This window comes from Phocoena phocoena, chromosome X (genome assembly GCF_963924675.1).
Source record: "Phocoena phocoena chromosome X, mPhoPho1.1, whole genome shotgun sequence".
Lineage (NCBI taxonomy): Eukaryota > Metazoa > Chordata > Mammalia > Artiodactyla > Phocoenidae > Phocoena > Phocoena phocoena.
This window is the reverse complement of record NC_089240.1, coordinates 17,735,823-17,754,119: the sequence shown is the minus strand read 5'-3', so window position 1 is coordinate 17,754,119 and position 18,297 is coordinate 17,735,823. Positions and strand designations below refer to the sequence as shown.

General features: G+C 39.8%; 1 protein-coding gene across 4 annotated transcripts in view; it reads right to left on the bottom strand.

Moving 5' to 3' along the window:
- Positions 1-15,536, bottom strand: part of CNKSR2 (connector enhancer of kinase suppressor of Ras 2) — a 258,302-nt gene extending 242,766 nt beyond the window's left edge. For all 4 annotated transcript variants that reach the window (XM_065900458.1, XM_065900459.1, XM_065900460.1 and 1 more), the window contains exon 1: positions 15,473-15,536. In XM_065900458.1, coding sequence (XP_065756530.1) covers positions 15,473-15,536 — 64 coding nt within the window. The remainder of the gene's footprint in view (positions 1-15,472) is intronic.
- Between the last annotated feature and the right edge of the window lie 2,761 nt (positions 15,537-18,297).

Here is an 18,297-nt window from a genome sequence, read left to right as displayed (position 1 = left end):
ACATGCGATCAACATGACTTCTCACTGATGATGCAAACCTTGATCACCTGGCTGACGCAGTGTTCACTAGGTTCCTCCAGTGAAGTTATATTTCCCCTTCCCACACTCTACTCTTTGGAAACAGGTCACTAAGTTCAACCCACAATCAAAAAGTGGGGAGTTAAGTGTCACTTCCTTGAAATGGGAGTATCTACATAAAATATTTGGAATTATCTTTATGGGAGATTTTTCTCTCCTCCCTCACTTCTTTCTTTATTCAGACATTTATTTACATCAGTATGGACTCTATTTATTTTATGCACTGAATTAAAATCCAATACTATTTTTGTTGCTCAAATTGTTCCAGCTTCGGCCATTGAAAGCTCTTTCAGAATGGCTTCCAAGTCTGTGACGTGCCCTCATCATTGTGTTTTCTGAGCACTTCCTTATTTTCTGGCACAAGATGCTCCAGACTCATCTTAAATTTTCCCTTCTCAGCTCTAGAATCTGCCATTTCTCCAAAAAGCTGAGGTTCCTTTTAATATGACTTTTAAATGTTCAACAGGAATTATTAGAGTGACATATCAAATGAGTCTAGCCTGTTACCTGTTCTAATACTCATTTTTATTCCAGTGTCTATCAATTCATCTGCTCTTCCATTTTCTTGTACTTATAGAATGACTTCTGAACTTACTGCTTGCTAGTCTTAAATCCAGGTATGCTCATTATAAGTAGGCAAACATATCAATTATAGTTTTTTACAGTACAGTCATTTTAAGCACCTACATACAACAGAAACCTATCTTATTTTTTAATTATTTTCCCTTTCTATTACAATAAAGGCATTACAGTGAATTTTTTAATAATATGAGGTAGGTTTTATTATATATGAATTTTATTTCAAGAGACATTAATAATGTCTGTCATGTAAAGCGAGTACTGAGTCCAAAAGGATTGATGTAGGAAAAAAAATAAGGTAGACTACAATGTGTGGGCTTTATTTGGATCCTGATTTAGGGAAAAAAGAAACTGTAAAACTGTTTATGACGTTTATGAATCTAGAAATTTTAACTAGATATTTAATATTAAGAAATGAATTTTGGTGTAATAATAGTGTTGTAGGGGTGAGTGTGTGTGATGTATATATTTTTAAATTCTTATTTTTTAGAGATACATAACCAGCCTTAATTTTTTGTGATCTTATTACTGGTACATCAGTAGGAAGAAAAATGTTAGTAGATCCCTAAGTATTATTTTGCTGTATTTATTTTATTTTTTTAATTTATTTTTTATATAGCAGGTTCTTATTAGTTATCTATTTTATACACGTTAGTGTATACATGTCAATCCCAATCTCCCAATTCATCCCACCACCACCACCACCACCACCCCCGCCATTTTCCCCCCTTGGTGTCCATACGTTTTTTTCTCTACATCTGTGTCTCTATTTTTGCCCTACAAACCGGTATTTATTTTCTCTGTGTGTGCTGGTCACAACTGTAAAAACAAGCTGGCAAAACAGTCTCATATGAAAAAAAACCCCTCAAAATTAGAAACCATTTTGTTTAAATATTAAATTAGACACATCTTAAAATTAATGTAGATGGAGATTCATTATGTTACCACATTTAAAAGTCTATCTCTTACCAGACCACTTATCAACACAGGATGTCAACAACTTTTTCAAAAAAAGTGACAAAATTCTCAAAAACATGCCCAAACAAAATTAATTTTAATTTGTATGGATTTTGAAAAATAATGAGCACATTAGGAGAGAAAAAGTGCTTTACAGAATCAAATGGACAATGCTAAGGCAACTTCAAAATAGTTGGTAATTACCACAGTTCACAGTTGATGTTATTTTTTAAATGTCTATTGTCCTGGCTATTGCAGCTTTCATAAAAAATGAGAGATTTCAAATCATTCTCTCCACAACCAAAGAACAATTAAGTTGTTTTCACTTATTTTAAAACTTCCAGCCTAAAGCACACTCACCTCAAGTCTATTAAAGGAAAATAAGGAGAAACAGAAAATATCTTTGTGTTTTTACTCTGAACAAATCTTACTTTAAGTTTCAAAAATACATGCCAGAATATATATTTTAGATACACAGGCAAAACCATGTGTATCATTTTAAAACATAAGGTGGATGTAACTGTATCTATCATTACCATTTTACAAGTACTCAATTGATCAAACATCTCTAGCTCAACTTGACCACTCTGTATCTTACGATTTCACAATAGTTTTCTTACAGATAATGATTAAATTTTCTCCAGCATATATGTTTTTTGTGTGATTCACTATGCTATCGTTTCATATCACAATTTGGTCTACGAAAAAAGAATTTCCAAACAAAACAAAATAACCTGGGTAGAACAATTACCATTTACTAGGTAGGTAAGGGTTTCCAAGCTATAGAAATGTACTGAATAAAGCCTGCTGTTCAAAGAAACACTAATGAAATGTATTGCAATAGATAGCAATGCTAACCACTACTAGGTAAATATAAACAACAGAATATAATCAAGGCCCTTACAGGTGTACCTCATTTTATTGCACTTCACTTTACTGTGCTTCGCAGACATTTTGTTGTTTTACAAATTGAAGGTTTGTGGCAACCCTGCATTGAGCAAGTCTATCGGTGACATTTTTCCAAAAGCGTTTGTTCACTTCATGTCTCTGTGTCACCTTTTGGTAATTTTTTTAGTAGTTCAAACTTTTTCATAATTATATTTGTAATATAATCTGTGATCAGTGATCTTTGACGTTACTACTGCAGCTTGCTGAAGGCTTAGATGATAGTTCGCATATTTTAGCAGTATTTTTTAATTAAGGTATATACACTTTTTTAGATATAATGCTATCGTATACTTAATAGACTACAGTAGAGTGTAAACACAACTTTTATATGCACTGGGAAACCAAAAATTTCATGTGACTCACTTTATTGCAATATTTGCTTTACTCCCGTGGCCTGGAACAAAACCCACAATATCTCCAAGGTATGCCTGTATTTGTAGTAAAATGTAACGCTCCTTAGGAACATCTATTATCAGGCACCACTACTTTTGGGGGGGAGGGGCTTTTTAAATTTATAAGTGCATATTAAATATATTTTTTAAATACTCTAGATGTTTATTCATACTTATGGAAGTATCAGTTCTTTTACAAATTTTAAAAAAATTTTTATTGAAGTATAGTTGATCTACAATGCTATATTAGTTTCAGGTGTACAACACAGTGATTCAGTATTTTTACAGATTATACTCCATTTAGAGGAATTATAAAATAATGGTTATATTCTCTGTGCTGTACATTACATCCTTGTAGCTTATTTTAACTTATACATAGTAGTTTGTACTTCTTAATCCCCTTCCCCTTCCCCTTCCCCGTCGGGACCTCCCCCGACCCCTCTCCCCACTGGTAACCCCTAGTTTGTTCTCTGTATCTATGAGTTTGTTTCTGTTTTGTCATACTCTTTCATTTAGTTTTTAAATTCCACATATAAGTGAAAACATACACTTTAAAGTAAGTCGTTCTCTGCCTGACTTACTTCACTAAGCATAATACCCTCTAGGTCCATTCATACTGTTGCAAATGGAAAAATTTCATTCTTTTTTATGGCTGAGTAATATTCCTGTGTGTGTGTGTGTGTGTGTGTGTGTGTGTGTGTGTGTGTGTATACCACATCTTCTTTATCTATTCATCTGTTGACAGACACTTAGGGTGCTTCCATATCTTGGCTACTGTAAACAATGCTGCTATGAACGCTGGGGTGCATGTATCTTTTCTAATTAGTGTTTTCATTTTCTTCAGATATATACCCAAGAATGGAATTGCTGGATCATATGGTAGTTCTAGCTATTTAATTTCTTGAGGAATCTCCATACGGTTTTACATAGTGCCTGTGCCAATTTACATTCCCACCACGAATGAACTAAGGTTGCCTTTTCTCCACATCCTTGCCAACATTTATTATTTGTGGTATTTTTGATGACAGCCATTCTGACGGTGTGAGGTGATATCTCATTGGGGTTTTGATTTGCATTTCCCTGAAGCTTAGTGATGTTGAGCATCTTTTCATGAGGCACCATGTACTTTTATTAGCAATCCTTTGAGAACAAAACATCTCAGAACTGGGCTGGTTAGTAGTAGTAGCCTAAAGTAGATCTTTTGCCTAGGTCTACACTCAGAAGAGGAGAGCATCAAACTCCTGGAGTTCACTTCAAAATAAGAAAGATGAGGGGCTTCCCTGGGAGCCCAGTGGTTAAGAATCTGTGCTTCCACTGCAGAGGGCACGGGTTTGACCCCTGGTCAGGGAACTAAGATCCTCATGCCATGCAGCATGGTCAAAAAAAAAAATGTCACCAATACTATAGTTGTATGTGGCATTTTTGTCACTGGCTAAAGTCCTATTTTGAGTGGAAACGCTTTATCACCAACCAACAACACACACAACACACCACACACACACACACACACACACACACAAACACACACCCCTATAGAGGTCAAAAGAACCCAATGACCACACCCCACCTTACCACACACTTAAGAAAGTAGGTCTGACAGAGAGGACATCAACATCTTTGCAAATGTTCCCAGGATTCCTCTCATGTCACATCTACCTCTGGTAGAAAGGCAAGGTAAGCATATTATGTTTTAGAACCAGTTAGAAATTCATTCAAATTCTGCTTCTTCCACTTAATATTTATTCATTCTTGAAAATATTTATTGAACACCTGCTTGATAAATATTTCGGTATACGGGACAAGTGATTCAATGTTTCTAAGAAAAAGTTTCTGCATCTGTAAAACAGGGATAATTCCAACCTTTCAGGGCTAGGATAAGTATAAGATGACGCAGGGAAAGCACCTAGCACAGTACATGGTATATAGTAAGCGGTCAATAACTATTATCTATTAATAGTTCTGCTTCTGAAGATTACCAATAGAATGAAACTTCTTCCTTAATTAAAAAAAAAGCTGACCTTTATCATGCACTTGCTGTGTGCTAGGCATCGTTTTAAGCATACCATAACCCTATGAGGTAGGTAATATTATCACCCCTATTTTACAAAAATGAGAAAACCTGGCAAGTTACTTCAACTCTCCCTCACTAAGATCACACAGCTAGGAAGTAATGGAGCCTGGATATAACTAACACAGGCATCTGATTTCAAAGTACTCTTTATTATAATACTAAATGGTGCCAATTTTTAAAAGGTAGAAAATTCAGAAACTTTTAAAAAGTCAAGTCTGAAGATAATTACGTATAAACTTGAACTATGTGCTTCATCCACGGAAGTGTAAATCCAATCCAGTAGGCAGAAAAGAAAAAAGAGTTAATGTTCAACCTAATTCCATCACTGAACAGCTGTACATCTCTGTTGAGCTGCTTAACTTCTGTAACTTACCTGTTAAAGGGTGTTAACAACTGTCCCTTATTTCACTTTTACATACTACTACTACTAATACATGTGAAATGCATGAGACCTTTATAACGTGGGCTAATGAGGGGAAGAACCAAGCTGTACTACAGGATGTTTGCAAAAATATTGCAAAAAGTCAAAAAACTGATTCCAACCAAGTATGTAGAAATTCTAACTAAAAATATAACTCATTTCTAGCTTGCATATTTTCACTATGGAAATGGCTCCTGGCAAAGTATGATACTTGAAAACACCACATCCTCCAGGATCAAACAACTTCTTTCCAATCTTTACACTATTAGATTGATCAGCAAGCCCTCTCTTCACATATCAAAAGTAAAGTTCAATAGGAACCTACTCAAATTATCACAAATCCCAAATAAACAATCTGAATTAGCATGTTTTTACCATAAATAGACTTAAAACATTACGTCTAGGGACAGATTAGAAAGAAAAATTATCTAGCTCTAAACATTCCATAGAATGAGCTGCTCTCTGCTTGTCACAATTCAACATCAAATTGAAAGCCTCTGGTCTGACAGCTGTTGGGCAAGGTAGCAGCCTTCTAGATAAGCAAACCTGTCATTAATTTAATGCAACATTGGTGCCAACAGAGACGGTCGCAAAACTCACCATGTCACCAATGCAGAGGGAAATGGGGAAGGAGCACCTGCCTTGCCATCCATATGAGGGCTCGCACCACACTCAACTTGGTTTCCACACAGGCTCTGGCAGGCAGGGAGAAAAACTAGCAACTGGACTCTAATGTCTATTTTGAGCACCAGTAGCAACAACTCTACAATTCTTTCTCTTTTATATATATTTTTAATAGCCCAGTACCTCGTTTACATAGCCAAAATATAAGTGAATTACACAAACTTAAAATATGAATTTTCTGCTCAGCCAGGTGAAAAAAAAATCACAAGTCGCCAGGACTATCAAACATTTTGAAAATAATATGGATAGCTGAAATAAACTCCCACATACACATATAAAACATACCAAAATTATAACAAGAATTCCGCTAATGCTGTTGAAATTACTCATTCAGCATAATTACTTAAAACAAGTATTTCAAAGGTTTTTTATTAATAAATTAATTAGAAGTCTAACATCTTGCTAAAAAATAGATTATTTTGTAATCTTTGTGTAAACAAGTTGGAAAAAGTAAAATCCAGGATCTAAGTCAGCCTTCCATTGATTTCTTCTAGACAAAAACCATGTTGCAAGCCCATTTTAAAAATAGCAGATATGGCTGAAACAAAATAAAAAGTTCAAACAAACAAACAAGAGGATATTGGGTAACACTTTAAAAGCAAGTAACAAGCAAGCAAGCTTCTTCCTATCATCTTATCAGAAGACTATCCAACCTACCTAATAAAACTAATTTCTGGGGCTTCCCTGGTGGCGCAGTGGTTGAGAGTCCGCCTGCCGATGCAGGGGACACGGGTTCATGCCCCGGTCCGGAAAGATCTCACATGCCATGGAGCGGCTGGGCCCATGAGCCATGGCAGCTGAGCCTGCGTGTCCGGAGCCTGTGCTCCGCAACGGGAGAGGTCACAACAGTGAGAGGTCCGCGTATCGCAAAAGAAAAAAACAAACTAATTTCCAAGAACATTAATGTCAAGTAGATATAAAACAGACAAGTATGCTACATTTGATATTAGTTATGTAACAGTGTTTTTACTGTGGCAAACTAGAATACATTAATGCCATTGTGAGTTTTGGTTTATTTAATAAATCTTGGTTTTTAAAACAATTTTATATTGTGACAAAATATTCAATAGATGAACACAGAAAACTAAAACAGCAGTTATTGTACTTTAGTAAAATTTAAAATTCAATGAATTTATTCAAATACCCACAACCCTTTCTTTTCTGAAATTGAAAGAATAAGATAATGAAAACTTCTATTAGAATTAATGATTGTAATTTAAATTGGAATTGAACAAGAAATTAAATACATCTTTCAAGTTAAAAAAAATACTAGCATGTTTAATGGTTATCTGTTATTCAAACCAGGGCACAATTGCAATCCACTGATTTGCAGTACTAGCTAGCACATTTAAGCCCGAAGGTGTTGTTTTATTAAGCGTTAACAGACAGGCAAAGTTATGTTAAAGTCTTAAAATTTTCACTTATTCTGATTTATGTTTTAACAATTCTAAATTTAGGGGGGAGGGGCACACTTTATTAGAAAAATCTCTATAACGTGCCTACTAGTGATTATCCAGTAGCATGTAATTCACAAAATATCCACATGAGGCACCTGTATTCAACAAGTTATGCTTTACAGTAACTATCTACATAGGTTCTTAATGAGTGCTCTTCAAAAATTAGTCCAAATAAATTTATATTTGGTTTAAAAAATTAAAATTTATTTTTCAAAATCAGAGTGAGATGAAGTTATATAAGAAATGCTGATTTAAGATGCATCTTTAAATATCTTAATTTTATTCCTATTAATAAAAATGTAGATTCAACATTAAATATAATGAGAAGATAATGGTTCTCATTAAGCTAACGGGCTTTTTTTTTTCCATTTTATCCTCTATATTAACAAATAAAGGGCATTTTCTTCTCACAACAGAAAAATATATTTAAATTTCTTATATGAACTTTATTTTCTTTACTTTATAAGAGGAAAAATGTAAGGCATTTTTTTCAATTTCATTCTACCATGTATTCCAAAATATATGGTGTTCTTTTTTTTTTTTGCGGTACAGGGGCCTCTCACTGTTGTGGCCTCTCCCGTTGTGGAGCACGGGCTCCGGACGCGCACACTCAGCGGCCATGGCTCACGGGCCCAGCCGCTCCGCGGCATGTGGGATCTTCCCGGACTGGGGCACGAACCCGTGTCCCCTGCATTGGCAGGCGGACTCTCAACCACTGCGCCACCAGGGAAGCCCATATGGTGTTCTTTTAAAAACACCAAAATGAAGAAACAATTAGAAAATCTGTATGAAAGAAAATACTTAAGAAAAGGGGTATGTTTTAATTTTTTAAGAAGTTTGCCTATTGTGTTGGCCTATGAAATGACATCAGCAAATAATATTTATAGCATAAACATGGAAGTGTTATAGATTCACTGAAATTATTAACGTTTCTTAACGAAATGAATCTACACCATGATTTAGATCATTGAATTGGCTAGACAGCAACACAACTATGAAAAATGGACAAAGCAACCCTACTTACACTGCATTCTGGCACACAGTATACAACTCGTCTCTGAAGTATCCATTAGGGCATTATAAGGGACTTTACGTGCATCGTCATTTAGGAAAGCAGATCTGTCGACAGACCAGTAATCTGTGAATAAATTTATTTATTCCTTTACTCAACAAATATTTCCTAAGTGCCTACTTTTCACCAGATACTTTCTTATGCACTGTTATGCAAAAAGATGGGTTCCCTGCCCTCATCAAATAATCATACAAATAAAGGTAAAAAATAAAACTGGCAAATGGAACAAAGAAGATATACACGGTACCAAGAGAGTGCATAACTGAGGATTTGATGTGATATGGGGGTTCAGGAAGGCTTTTCTGAGGCAGAGGAGGGAAGGCTTGAGAGCTGAAGGATGAGCAGGATTTAACTGGGTGAAGCAAAAGTGCAAAGGCTCAAGGGCTGCATAAACAGGACTGAAAGAAGGCCCGAGTAGCTAGTGCTAGCAATGAGGTTTACCTCACAGGCAACAGCCAAACCTTCCAGGGTCTTATAGGCCATTTTAAGGACTTTATCCTAAAAACAGTGAGAAACCATTAAATTTTTTAAGCTGATGGGGAAGATAGGATTAGATGGGAATCATTCTCAAGAAGTTCATCCTGACTACAGGTTTATGGATCAAACAAAGTAAGATGCTGTAATTATCATGACCTTGACTGAAAAGATAATATTTTATCCTTTGCAAGAGGAGAAAAAGAGGAAGCAGAGTACATAAATTTTACCTTTTCTAAACCCAACCACCACTTCTCAAACTTTTCCACTGATGTATCCTTAACTGCTGAACAGAGTGTACTCATAACCCTGGGAGGTCTGGGAAACGCAGCTTTAAAACAGCCTGCTGCAAGGCTAAAATTCCTGTTAAGCCTCTGGTCTCATCTTTAAAATCATGCCAATTTTGCTTTCTATACCATGAATATAATATCTATGTTTATTTTAATATAAAAATAATATTTTAAAATACTTAGCAAAAATCAATTTTTTGGCTTTTGATCATTTGGCTTTCACAACCACAGAAATGTACCATTTTGGGTAGCACAGGCCTATGCTATGGATGAAAACTGAATTCACTCACTGAATGCTATTCAAAACAATGAGCCTATTCTTGAGCCAGACACTAATCCATGACAAACTCATAAACATAAAGCTTTAGGCTCCATTTTGTTTTTCAAATTACTTACCCTCCCTTTCCCCCACCTTTAAATTAGTACTGATGATCCATCCTTCTAGGACTCTTTATAGAAGCTAATGCTTCATCTTTCACGATAAGCCTTGTGTGTGAGGGAAGTCACATAGAAAGCTAAAAGTCATTAAGAAAATGTTAGGTCCTAATCTGAGGTCACTCTGCTATGAATGAAAATGATAATTTATCATTGCTTTAAGAACAACATCAACATTTAAAAGCCAATCTGCATTCTTCATGTAAGAATTTGGATCAGTAAAATTCTAAATATCCAACAACATAATGTTAATGATGTAATTAATCTTCAAAATAACTCATTTTAACATTATTTCCAAATTATTCCTGAGAAACAGAAATGGGCTTATTTTTGGCAGCCGAAGTTTTATAATGTGGTATTTATTTAAACTCAGGACATGATGAGAGTTTTACTGTCTTTGTGAAATGCAGATTTGTTCTTGTACTTTTATGCCACCTACTCATGCTCCTCCCTCACTTTCCCTGTACTGCCCACCTTTCTCTTTCAACCAGACAAACGTAGACTCAACGCCTCTGGTTAATCGCCCCATCTCAACTCTAGAGTCTCTTGCTGTGCTTCTACATTTAGAATACATCCCTCTTAGAATATACCTTAATTTTTTTTTTTTTTTTTTTAGAATATACCTTAATTAAATAAACTGCTTAAACAGTTGCTCAAACCTTCCCCATGGATTCCTTCCTGACTTACTATAATCATCATCTTCTCTTTCCACTGGTGCTTGTATACATATGCAAACTCTTAAAATTTACCAAATGTACTAGTTGGTACCTGTCTCTGTCTTGGCATAGGTTTGCCAATGTCACTGCCAACCCTTACAGAGACTAATTTCTCCAAAGCAGAGAATTATTTAAATTCATCCATCAAAGCACCTTCCATGCTGAAGTACTAAGTAAATATCTAAGAACTAGAATACATCTACATAAATGTACTCTTTTTTTTCCTACTATGCACTACATCATGTGTGTTACCTTAAGGAGCAAATGTTAATGACATTACAAACAAAACGTTTCTTGTGAACTAAACTCTACATATCAAAAAGGTAAATCTCCTCTTTGTATAAAATGACAAGAATTCCTGTTCCAAAAATGTCAAATCCAAAGCAGGTGATTGTTGGTTACTATCTAGTCACGCTGCAATTGAGAAAAAAACCTAATTTTTCAAAAAGAGGTAATAGCGCCAATTTAAACATTTAGCATATTTTTTTCCCTTACGGTGTATACTTCTCAAGTTCCTGCCACAAAATTATTTCTGATCTCTCTCTCAAAACAGTTTAACTCAAAATTTTGACATTTTCCTTCACCTGATTAAGATAAATTTCAACTTCAGCTCTGGGTCCTATGAGGGGGAAAAAAATTACTAAAGGGCATTGTACCTGTCAAAACTGCTTTCCGTTATCGGACACATTTTCCTTTAGAGCATGTAAACTTTTACACTAAACAGACCTTATTTCATCACTGCATTTTCCTCTTTTTAGGGTTGTATGCAAAACGTTGGCTTTATCTTTGTTTTTTAATACCTAAAATAATGTATTTCATTTTCTGTCCTCAAGAAGGCTGAGTCATCAGGACAGAAATTAGAAGTCAGTGAATGCTTCTTAAAGAAAATGGTTTATAGTAAACAGGAAAGACCAGAGCAGTTAATTGTGGGATGGTTTCAGAGGCTATCTTAAAAATTTAGATGATTTTAGGAATCATAATAACATAAGAGTGCATGGAGCTAAGTCACAGAGACCATAAGAGAAGATCAGCAAAGCGGGGCCTGTCCGTTGACTCTGAAAACAATAATCCATTTTATTTGATCCAGAAAGGGATTAAAGATCACTGGAAAAAATGTCAGAAAGGGAGCTGGCCCCGGAAAATAACTTTATCTTAGTCATCTGGATATTTTGAAAGAATTTCAAAAGGCAGAAAAGGTGTGAGAAAAAAACTGGAATTATTGGGTGTGACATGGACAAGGAAAATTAATGATAAAATTAATAATAGGGGCCCAAACGTGTTCAAAGGTTTTTGTTATATTTCAGAAAGCAAAAAAAGTAGACTCAAGCAACTGCAGATTATGAAATATTTCCAGGCCCTGCAAGTGAACAGACAGGAGCTGAGAAATAATGTATTTTAGAGTAACAGACTGAGCAAAAATTAGAAACAGTTATTGGCCTACTTTTCTACCTATAGCTTTTCCCAATAACTGCTTTGCTTTTATTCACTGTAAAAAGGTTTATGTTTTAAAATTTTGTCAAAACTACAGGAGGACTGAATGTAACTTCCAACTGAAAAAGGTTAGTTGCAAGCACTAAATGATGAGTATTTGATTTTCTCAAAAAATATTTTTATAAAATTAATTTTTAAAATTAATTTTGAAGGCTATGAGACGTTTCCAAATAGCCTGAAGTACTATCAGGATAATGTGGGATATAAATCCTTATTCTACTGACTCATGAGGAATTCATATATTTACTGGAACTAACATTGACACTGTGTCACATCAAATTTCTATTGTCAGGAGAAAATTCAATGAGTATTGGATTTCACAAATAGTGGAGTTGGGGGTGAGCAAAAAAATAGGAAGTATTTCCTCATAGCGTTTTTTAATAATAATTAACATAAATTTAATACGTGTCCCTCAAATATATTTTAATAAAAAGTAATAAGTTAAAGTGAATTGCAGTGTATATATGGTCCTTCATAATTAATCTTGAATATATTCTACCAAAGTTTAATAATCTTGTCAGCCAGGGGTTTTTCCCTTCATTTCCCTCTCTGCTGACTGAGTTTCTAATGCACTTCTATAAATTGTCTGGAAGCATTAAACATATGGCCATGCTATTCTTATATGCTTAATGGTTCCTTTTCTGTTTAGTGAAGGAAAAAAATACCCTAGAAAGAGCATAAAGCATATACCTTACTAAAGAGAGTTATAACTATCTACGATTGTGACTAGGTGAAAGCATATGCCATATATATGTCTTAAATGTTAAGGATGATGAAACTGTCACATTAGGAGCATGTTTTAAAGAACTCCCACAATGCTGCAGTTGTTCAAAAGTCCTGTTCATCCTTTGGTACTGCCTTTATAACACTATACATTATGCAACATTAAATGAGGTTTGGCCATTCCAAAGCTACAGCCTAAATTAATTGACTTTTAAATATTAGTGCATCTGAAGAAAGGGTGAAAAGTATTTTTTAAGTGTATTTTGTAAAGTTTACTTGGGGAAAACGGTGGGGGGGATTAATTAAGCTAATAGTGTACGTTACCTTAATTAAGTTAATTAATTTGAGGAAATGTTTGTTTCATCTTAGTAGTTTTTTAAACCTTATTTTCTGATAATATCTCAAATCAAATTTATATGAAGATTATGGAAATTTCAGCAGTAAGCAGTTTGGGACTTGAAATATACAGATAATGACATCAGTTATTCTCTTCCAGTCTAATGTATACAAAGATACACAAATTCTGTCTTCTCAAATAGCTCTAAGATGCATCACCAACAGGTATGAAAATAAGTTATTCAACTTAAATATAACAATCACTTAAAATCACAGCTAATGATGTAAGCCCAACTCCAAAGAAGCTGCATTTTAGGCTGGAGAGATTTTTAAAGGACTAGTGTACTGAGAAACTAAAAATGTGTGTCAGAATATGTACATCATATGTTCTACATGCTTCAGTGGACCTAAAGTGTAGAGAGTGGGGAAAGTGCAAGAATGTACTGGGAGGGTGGGAGGTGAAGAAGATGGGAGTATGCAGCACTCACTACAAGCATCATGGGAATTTGTGAGAGGTAGCCTCTGAAGGTAATCTGACTCCCAAGGAGCCAAGATAGCTTTTCTCTGAGTATTTCAGTAACAAGACTCAAATTGAAGTAATCTTTTAGGCAAATTCAAAGAAAGGGTTTTAATTAAGCAGTCTTGCTTTTCGCATGTGCTCTGGCTCTTTCTTCCATGACTGAGAAACACAGAAGTTAGATGTTTGTCTGCATCTGACAATCCGAAGGGGGGGAAAATCGGTGGGAATCTAGGAGAGCAGAATTTCAATAGCAATATGAAAACAGAAGAAGAAACAGAAAAAAATAATGAGCCACTGCAGGACTTTGTCTTAGTCATGGCACCCACGGCACCTTAGCACAATGCACCGCACACGGGGGCAGTCGATAAATAATGAATTCGATTTAATTCAGTACACTCTCATTTGTACTGCGCTTTGCAGTTACAAAGCACTTTCCACATATTAGAAAAGAAAAACGAAATAAATGAAGAATAAAGGGGCAAGTAAGGGAATAAAAGGAAAGCAAACGGATAAAGGAAAATCCACAAGACAAGCAAGAGGCTGAAAAGGCTCGGGGGAAAAAGAAAAAAAAATTGAGTTTCCCTCTGTTGCTCTCAATCACTTCCAATCACGCTACTTTCATTCTAAAGTACCTGGAGCTTAGAAAGTCTGACTGCTAAGCAAGCCCTAAGAAGGGGCTCCCTCATCTTTGAAACGGCATTTGTAAATGATACGCCTTTGGGCCCTGACTAATCTACCCAGAGTTTGTGCCTAGGAATAACCACAAGCAAAACTCTTAACATCTCCCAAGCGTGGCGAGGAATCCTTTTTTGTCCATCCCCTCCATCCCCTGTCAGCATTCCCCAAATCTTAGGAATCTTGGGGATGGGAGGGGGCGCAGTGGTCGTGAGGAGAGGGTCCTCTAACTCAGACAACAGACAACAGAGGGAGATAGTGAGGCAGGAAAGCCCAGGGACAGAGAAAAAGCCCACGTTTGAGATTAAGAAGGCGAATGTCTTTAAGTATGGTTATTAGAAATTGCCCAGGGGAAAAAAGGGGAGAGTCTTCAAGATGGAATAAATGAGGGGACACTTGAATGTGCATCACTTTACACCTGGGGTCGAGCCCCCAGTAAAAAGCCTTAAGATTCAAAGCCTCAAGCCGCCAGAAGAGGAGGAGGCAAAGGACGCGGGGGGATGCACAGGAGGGAACCACAGATACCAGCGCAGATGCTGTCCCAGGGGAAGCATGTTTTCCTCTCCCCCAAAGCAGCGCATCCCCCGAGCATCCTCAGCCCAACCTGGGGAAGAGGGGGAGCTCTCCGGATCCAAACCCCGGCGGCCGCGTCCTGACACCATTATGTGGGCTTAAAAGTTGCAGGGAGAGTTGGCGCAAGAAAAGGCACTTGGCAGGGGCGGCCGCCAAGGGGGCGTCAGGATTCCCAGGAACAAAGGGGCCGGGGAACGGGCGACCGTCCCTGGGGGCTCCTCCCTGAGGGGAGAAGGCAGGGTTGGCACGTCCTCCCGGCCTGGGGGCACCAAGGGGAGCTAGGAGCCGCAAAGACTGACAGGGATTCCGCCGTCCGGCTCCCAGCCTCCCATCGGGTCGCCCCGGCCACCCCCGCGCTCTCCGCGCCCCTCTCCGGATGGGAAGCCACTGGCTGGAGACAATAGGAGACCAGGATCCCGAGCCCCAGTCAGCCCTGGAGGTCCCCCGCTGCCCTCGGCGCCCAACGATCAGCCGGCTGCAGCCCCGATGGCGGGCTCGGCCGCGGCGGGCGCCCCTTCCCTCCCGTGCGCCGGGACCCCGAGCTCCAGGGCCGCCTCGCCCTCCGCACAGCGGGCATTACCTTTCATCCAGTCCACTACTTGACTCGGAGACCATTTGCTCACCGGTTCCATGATCAGAGCCATGAGCACAGGGTCGGTTCCGCGCGGGGCGCGGAGCTCGGAGCTCAGACACAAAACGAACTCAGCAGCCCGAGCCGCCCTCAGGTGGGGTCCCTCGCTGGCTGCTGCCTCGCTGGGCGGGCGGCGCGGAGAAAGCGGCTTTTGTGTGTTGAGTCTCGCGGCTGCAGCGGTGGGAGCGGTGACGGGGAGGGAAAGGCGCCGGGGTCGCGGCTCCGCGCCGGGTCTGCTCGCTCCCCGCTGAGGCGGCGGCTGCTGCCGTGGCTCCGCAACTCCGCTCGGGTCTCCGTCCCTCCGGGGCTTCACTTCATGGCTTGCACTGCCGAGGGTCGCAGCGCTAATGGAAGGAGCTGCCGCCACACGCCCGCAGCCAACTTGCCCGTTCGCCTCGTGCGCGAGAGTGGAGCCCCCGGCACGACCAGCAGCCCGGCGGAAATGACGAGGGGCCTCCTGCCACCCAAAATATCTCTCCGCAGCCCTCGGGTGCGGGGCGCGCGCACCACGAGCCCCCCGCCCGCTCGCTGCCGCGCGGTCCCGCCCCCGGGGCCGACGGCAGCCGCGCCAGGCGCGTGCGCGTGCGCGCGCCGGCACGAGGCCCGATCCCGGGGTCCGCCTGTCAGTCAGGCAGGTGCGGGCGGCTCGTAGCGTCGCGTTCCCGCCCCGCGGGCCGCCCCGGGACGGAGGCGGGCGAGGAGCGCGTGCGCGGCGGCGGCGGCCGTGACGGCGGCTCGGGTTCCAGCCTCGGGTCGGTCGGTCAGCCAGTCAGTCAGTCAGTCAGGTGCCAGCGGCGGGAGCGCGGCTCCGAAGGGCCTCTGAGTGGACGTGGCGGCGGCGGGACGGGCTGCCCACCAGTTGAGCGCCGAATGCTGAGGCGGCTGAGGAGGTACCTGCGGCCCCGCCGCCGAGGGGTGGGGGACGCCGCTGAGTTCGGGGGTTACAGCGGGAGCCCGGGCTTTCCTCGCTCCCGCCCTCCCCGCTGCTGAGTGGGCTCCCGAGGTGATTCCCCAGCCCCGCGTACGCCCGCGGAGACGGAGGCGTGGAATGCCGCGGACGGGGACCGGGCTCCGCCAGCCAGAAACGCAGCGATGACGAGGCAGGAGGGCCGGTGCTGTCGGACCGCCCCCGGTGCTGCACCGGCCCTGGGAAGTCAGGCGCGGAGCCTGGAGCCTTCGAGCGCCGGCCGTGGCGATTCCGAGGGAGGTTCGGCCCCACGTGCCTTTTGAAGGGCTTGGTGTCTGGTTTTCGGCCAACTCCTCCGACGCTCAGAGCACCCAGTACCCATTTTAGAGGATGTCCTTTTGTTTTCAGATATTCTTGTGTAAGAACTGAAGGGTAACACTGGGCTTGAAAATGAGTGACAGAGTGTGAACAACATGGTTCTTCAAAACTCCTGTTCTTCCGAAATCTTACACAGGCTCCTGTGCAGTCCTTAGTAAAACAGTTTACCTAATGAGGCTCGACTTAAACGACAAATAATTCATCCTAGAACGTTTGGACGCAAAGTCTCTGCCACCGTTGTAGGTGTTTTCTCTTTGTCATTCTTAAATAGTTCCACTGAGTAAAAGAGAAACTCATTTTATTTTTATAACCATTGCAATAATGGCAATAGGTTTTGCCAGTTCTTGCAGTAACCCATTTTCTCTAGTTCAATTGCATGAGATGCAGAGCTGCCACTTTTCTCAACTAACATGAGTTGACATCACCCCCACCTGCCCCCTCCCCCGCCACAAAGAGCTGAAACCACAGTAAAAATATTTTTGATCTTTTCAGGCTAGTGATACACAACAAGTAAAACTTAAGATGGCCTGTCTGTAGGCTTGTTATTTATTTTTCTAATAATACAAACTTAAAAGTATATGAGAGGGCTTCCCTGGTGGCGCAGTGGTTGAGAGTCCGCCTGCCGATGCAGGGGACACGGGTTCGTGCCCCAGTCCGGGAGGATCCCACATGCCGCGGAGTGACTGGGCCCGTGAGCCATGGCCGCTGAGCCTGCGCGTCCGGAGCCTGTGCTCTGCAATGGGAGAGGCCAAAACAGTAAGAGGCCCGCGTACCACAAAAAAAAAAAAAAAAAAAGTATATGAGAGAATTTGGAAAGAAATGTAGATTATCTAGAGAAGTCTACACTCAGACGGTACAGGTATAGCACTTCCCTTTCATAATCCAGACCGTGGTTGTGATTTACAGTTTTTTTCTTGGCTGACCAGGTGTGAAAGGTATTGTATTTTGGAGTGCCTACATTCCAGTGTTCTCAGAACATTGCATCAATATTTCTAGAAAAGATCATTTCCAGCATCAGTACTTTATGGAATAGCTTTATGTTCAGAAACGTAATGGAATGGATGCATTGTGAATCATTAGAGGTTACAGTCACAGGGAGATGTTAAAAGTAATTTGATCAAACTAATACTGCTAATAATAACAATGAACATTTACTGAGCACTGTGCTAAGTACTTTACATATATTTTATCCTCAAAACAGCTCTATCATTAGCCACGTTTTACAGATGAGAAACTCTTGGCTATCACATTTTCTTCCTATCCCCAGAGCCTATTACACATAGTTCAATAAATGTTGAATAGATTAATGAATAAAGCTTGCAGATGTTAAGTAATTTGTCTGAGCTCATGACGCATGATTGTAGTACCAAGTTAAGGTGATTCCAGAATATGACTTTTAAAACTAGTTAAAACGGTTTGTATCAGTGTTCCAAACTGAACAGTACTTTGGAAGGGGAAGGTCTATTGAATGTTAACTGAATATGTCTCA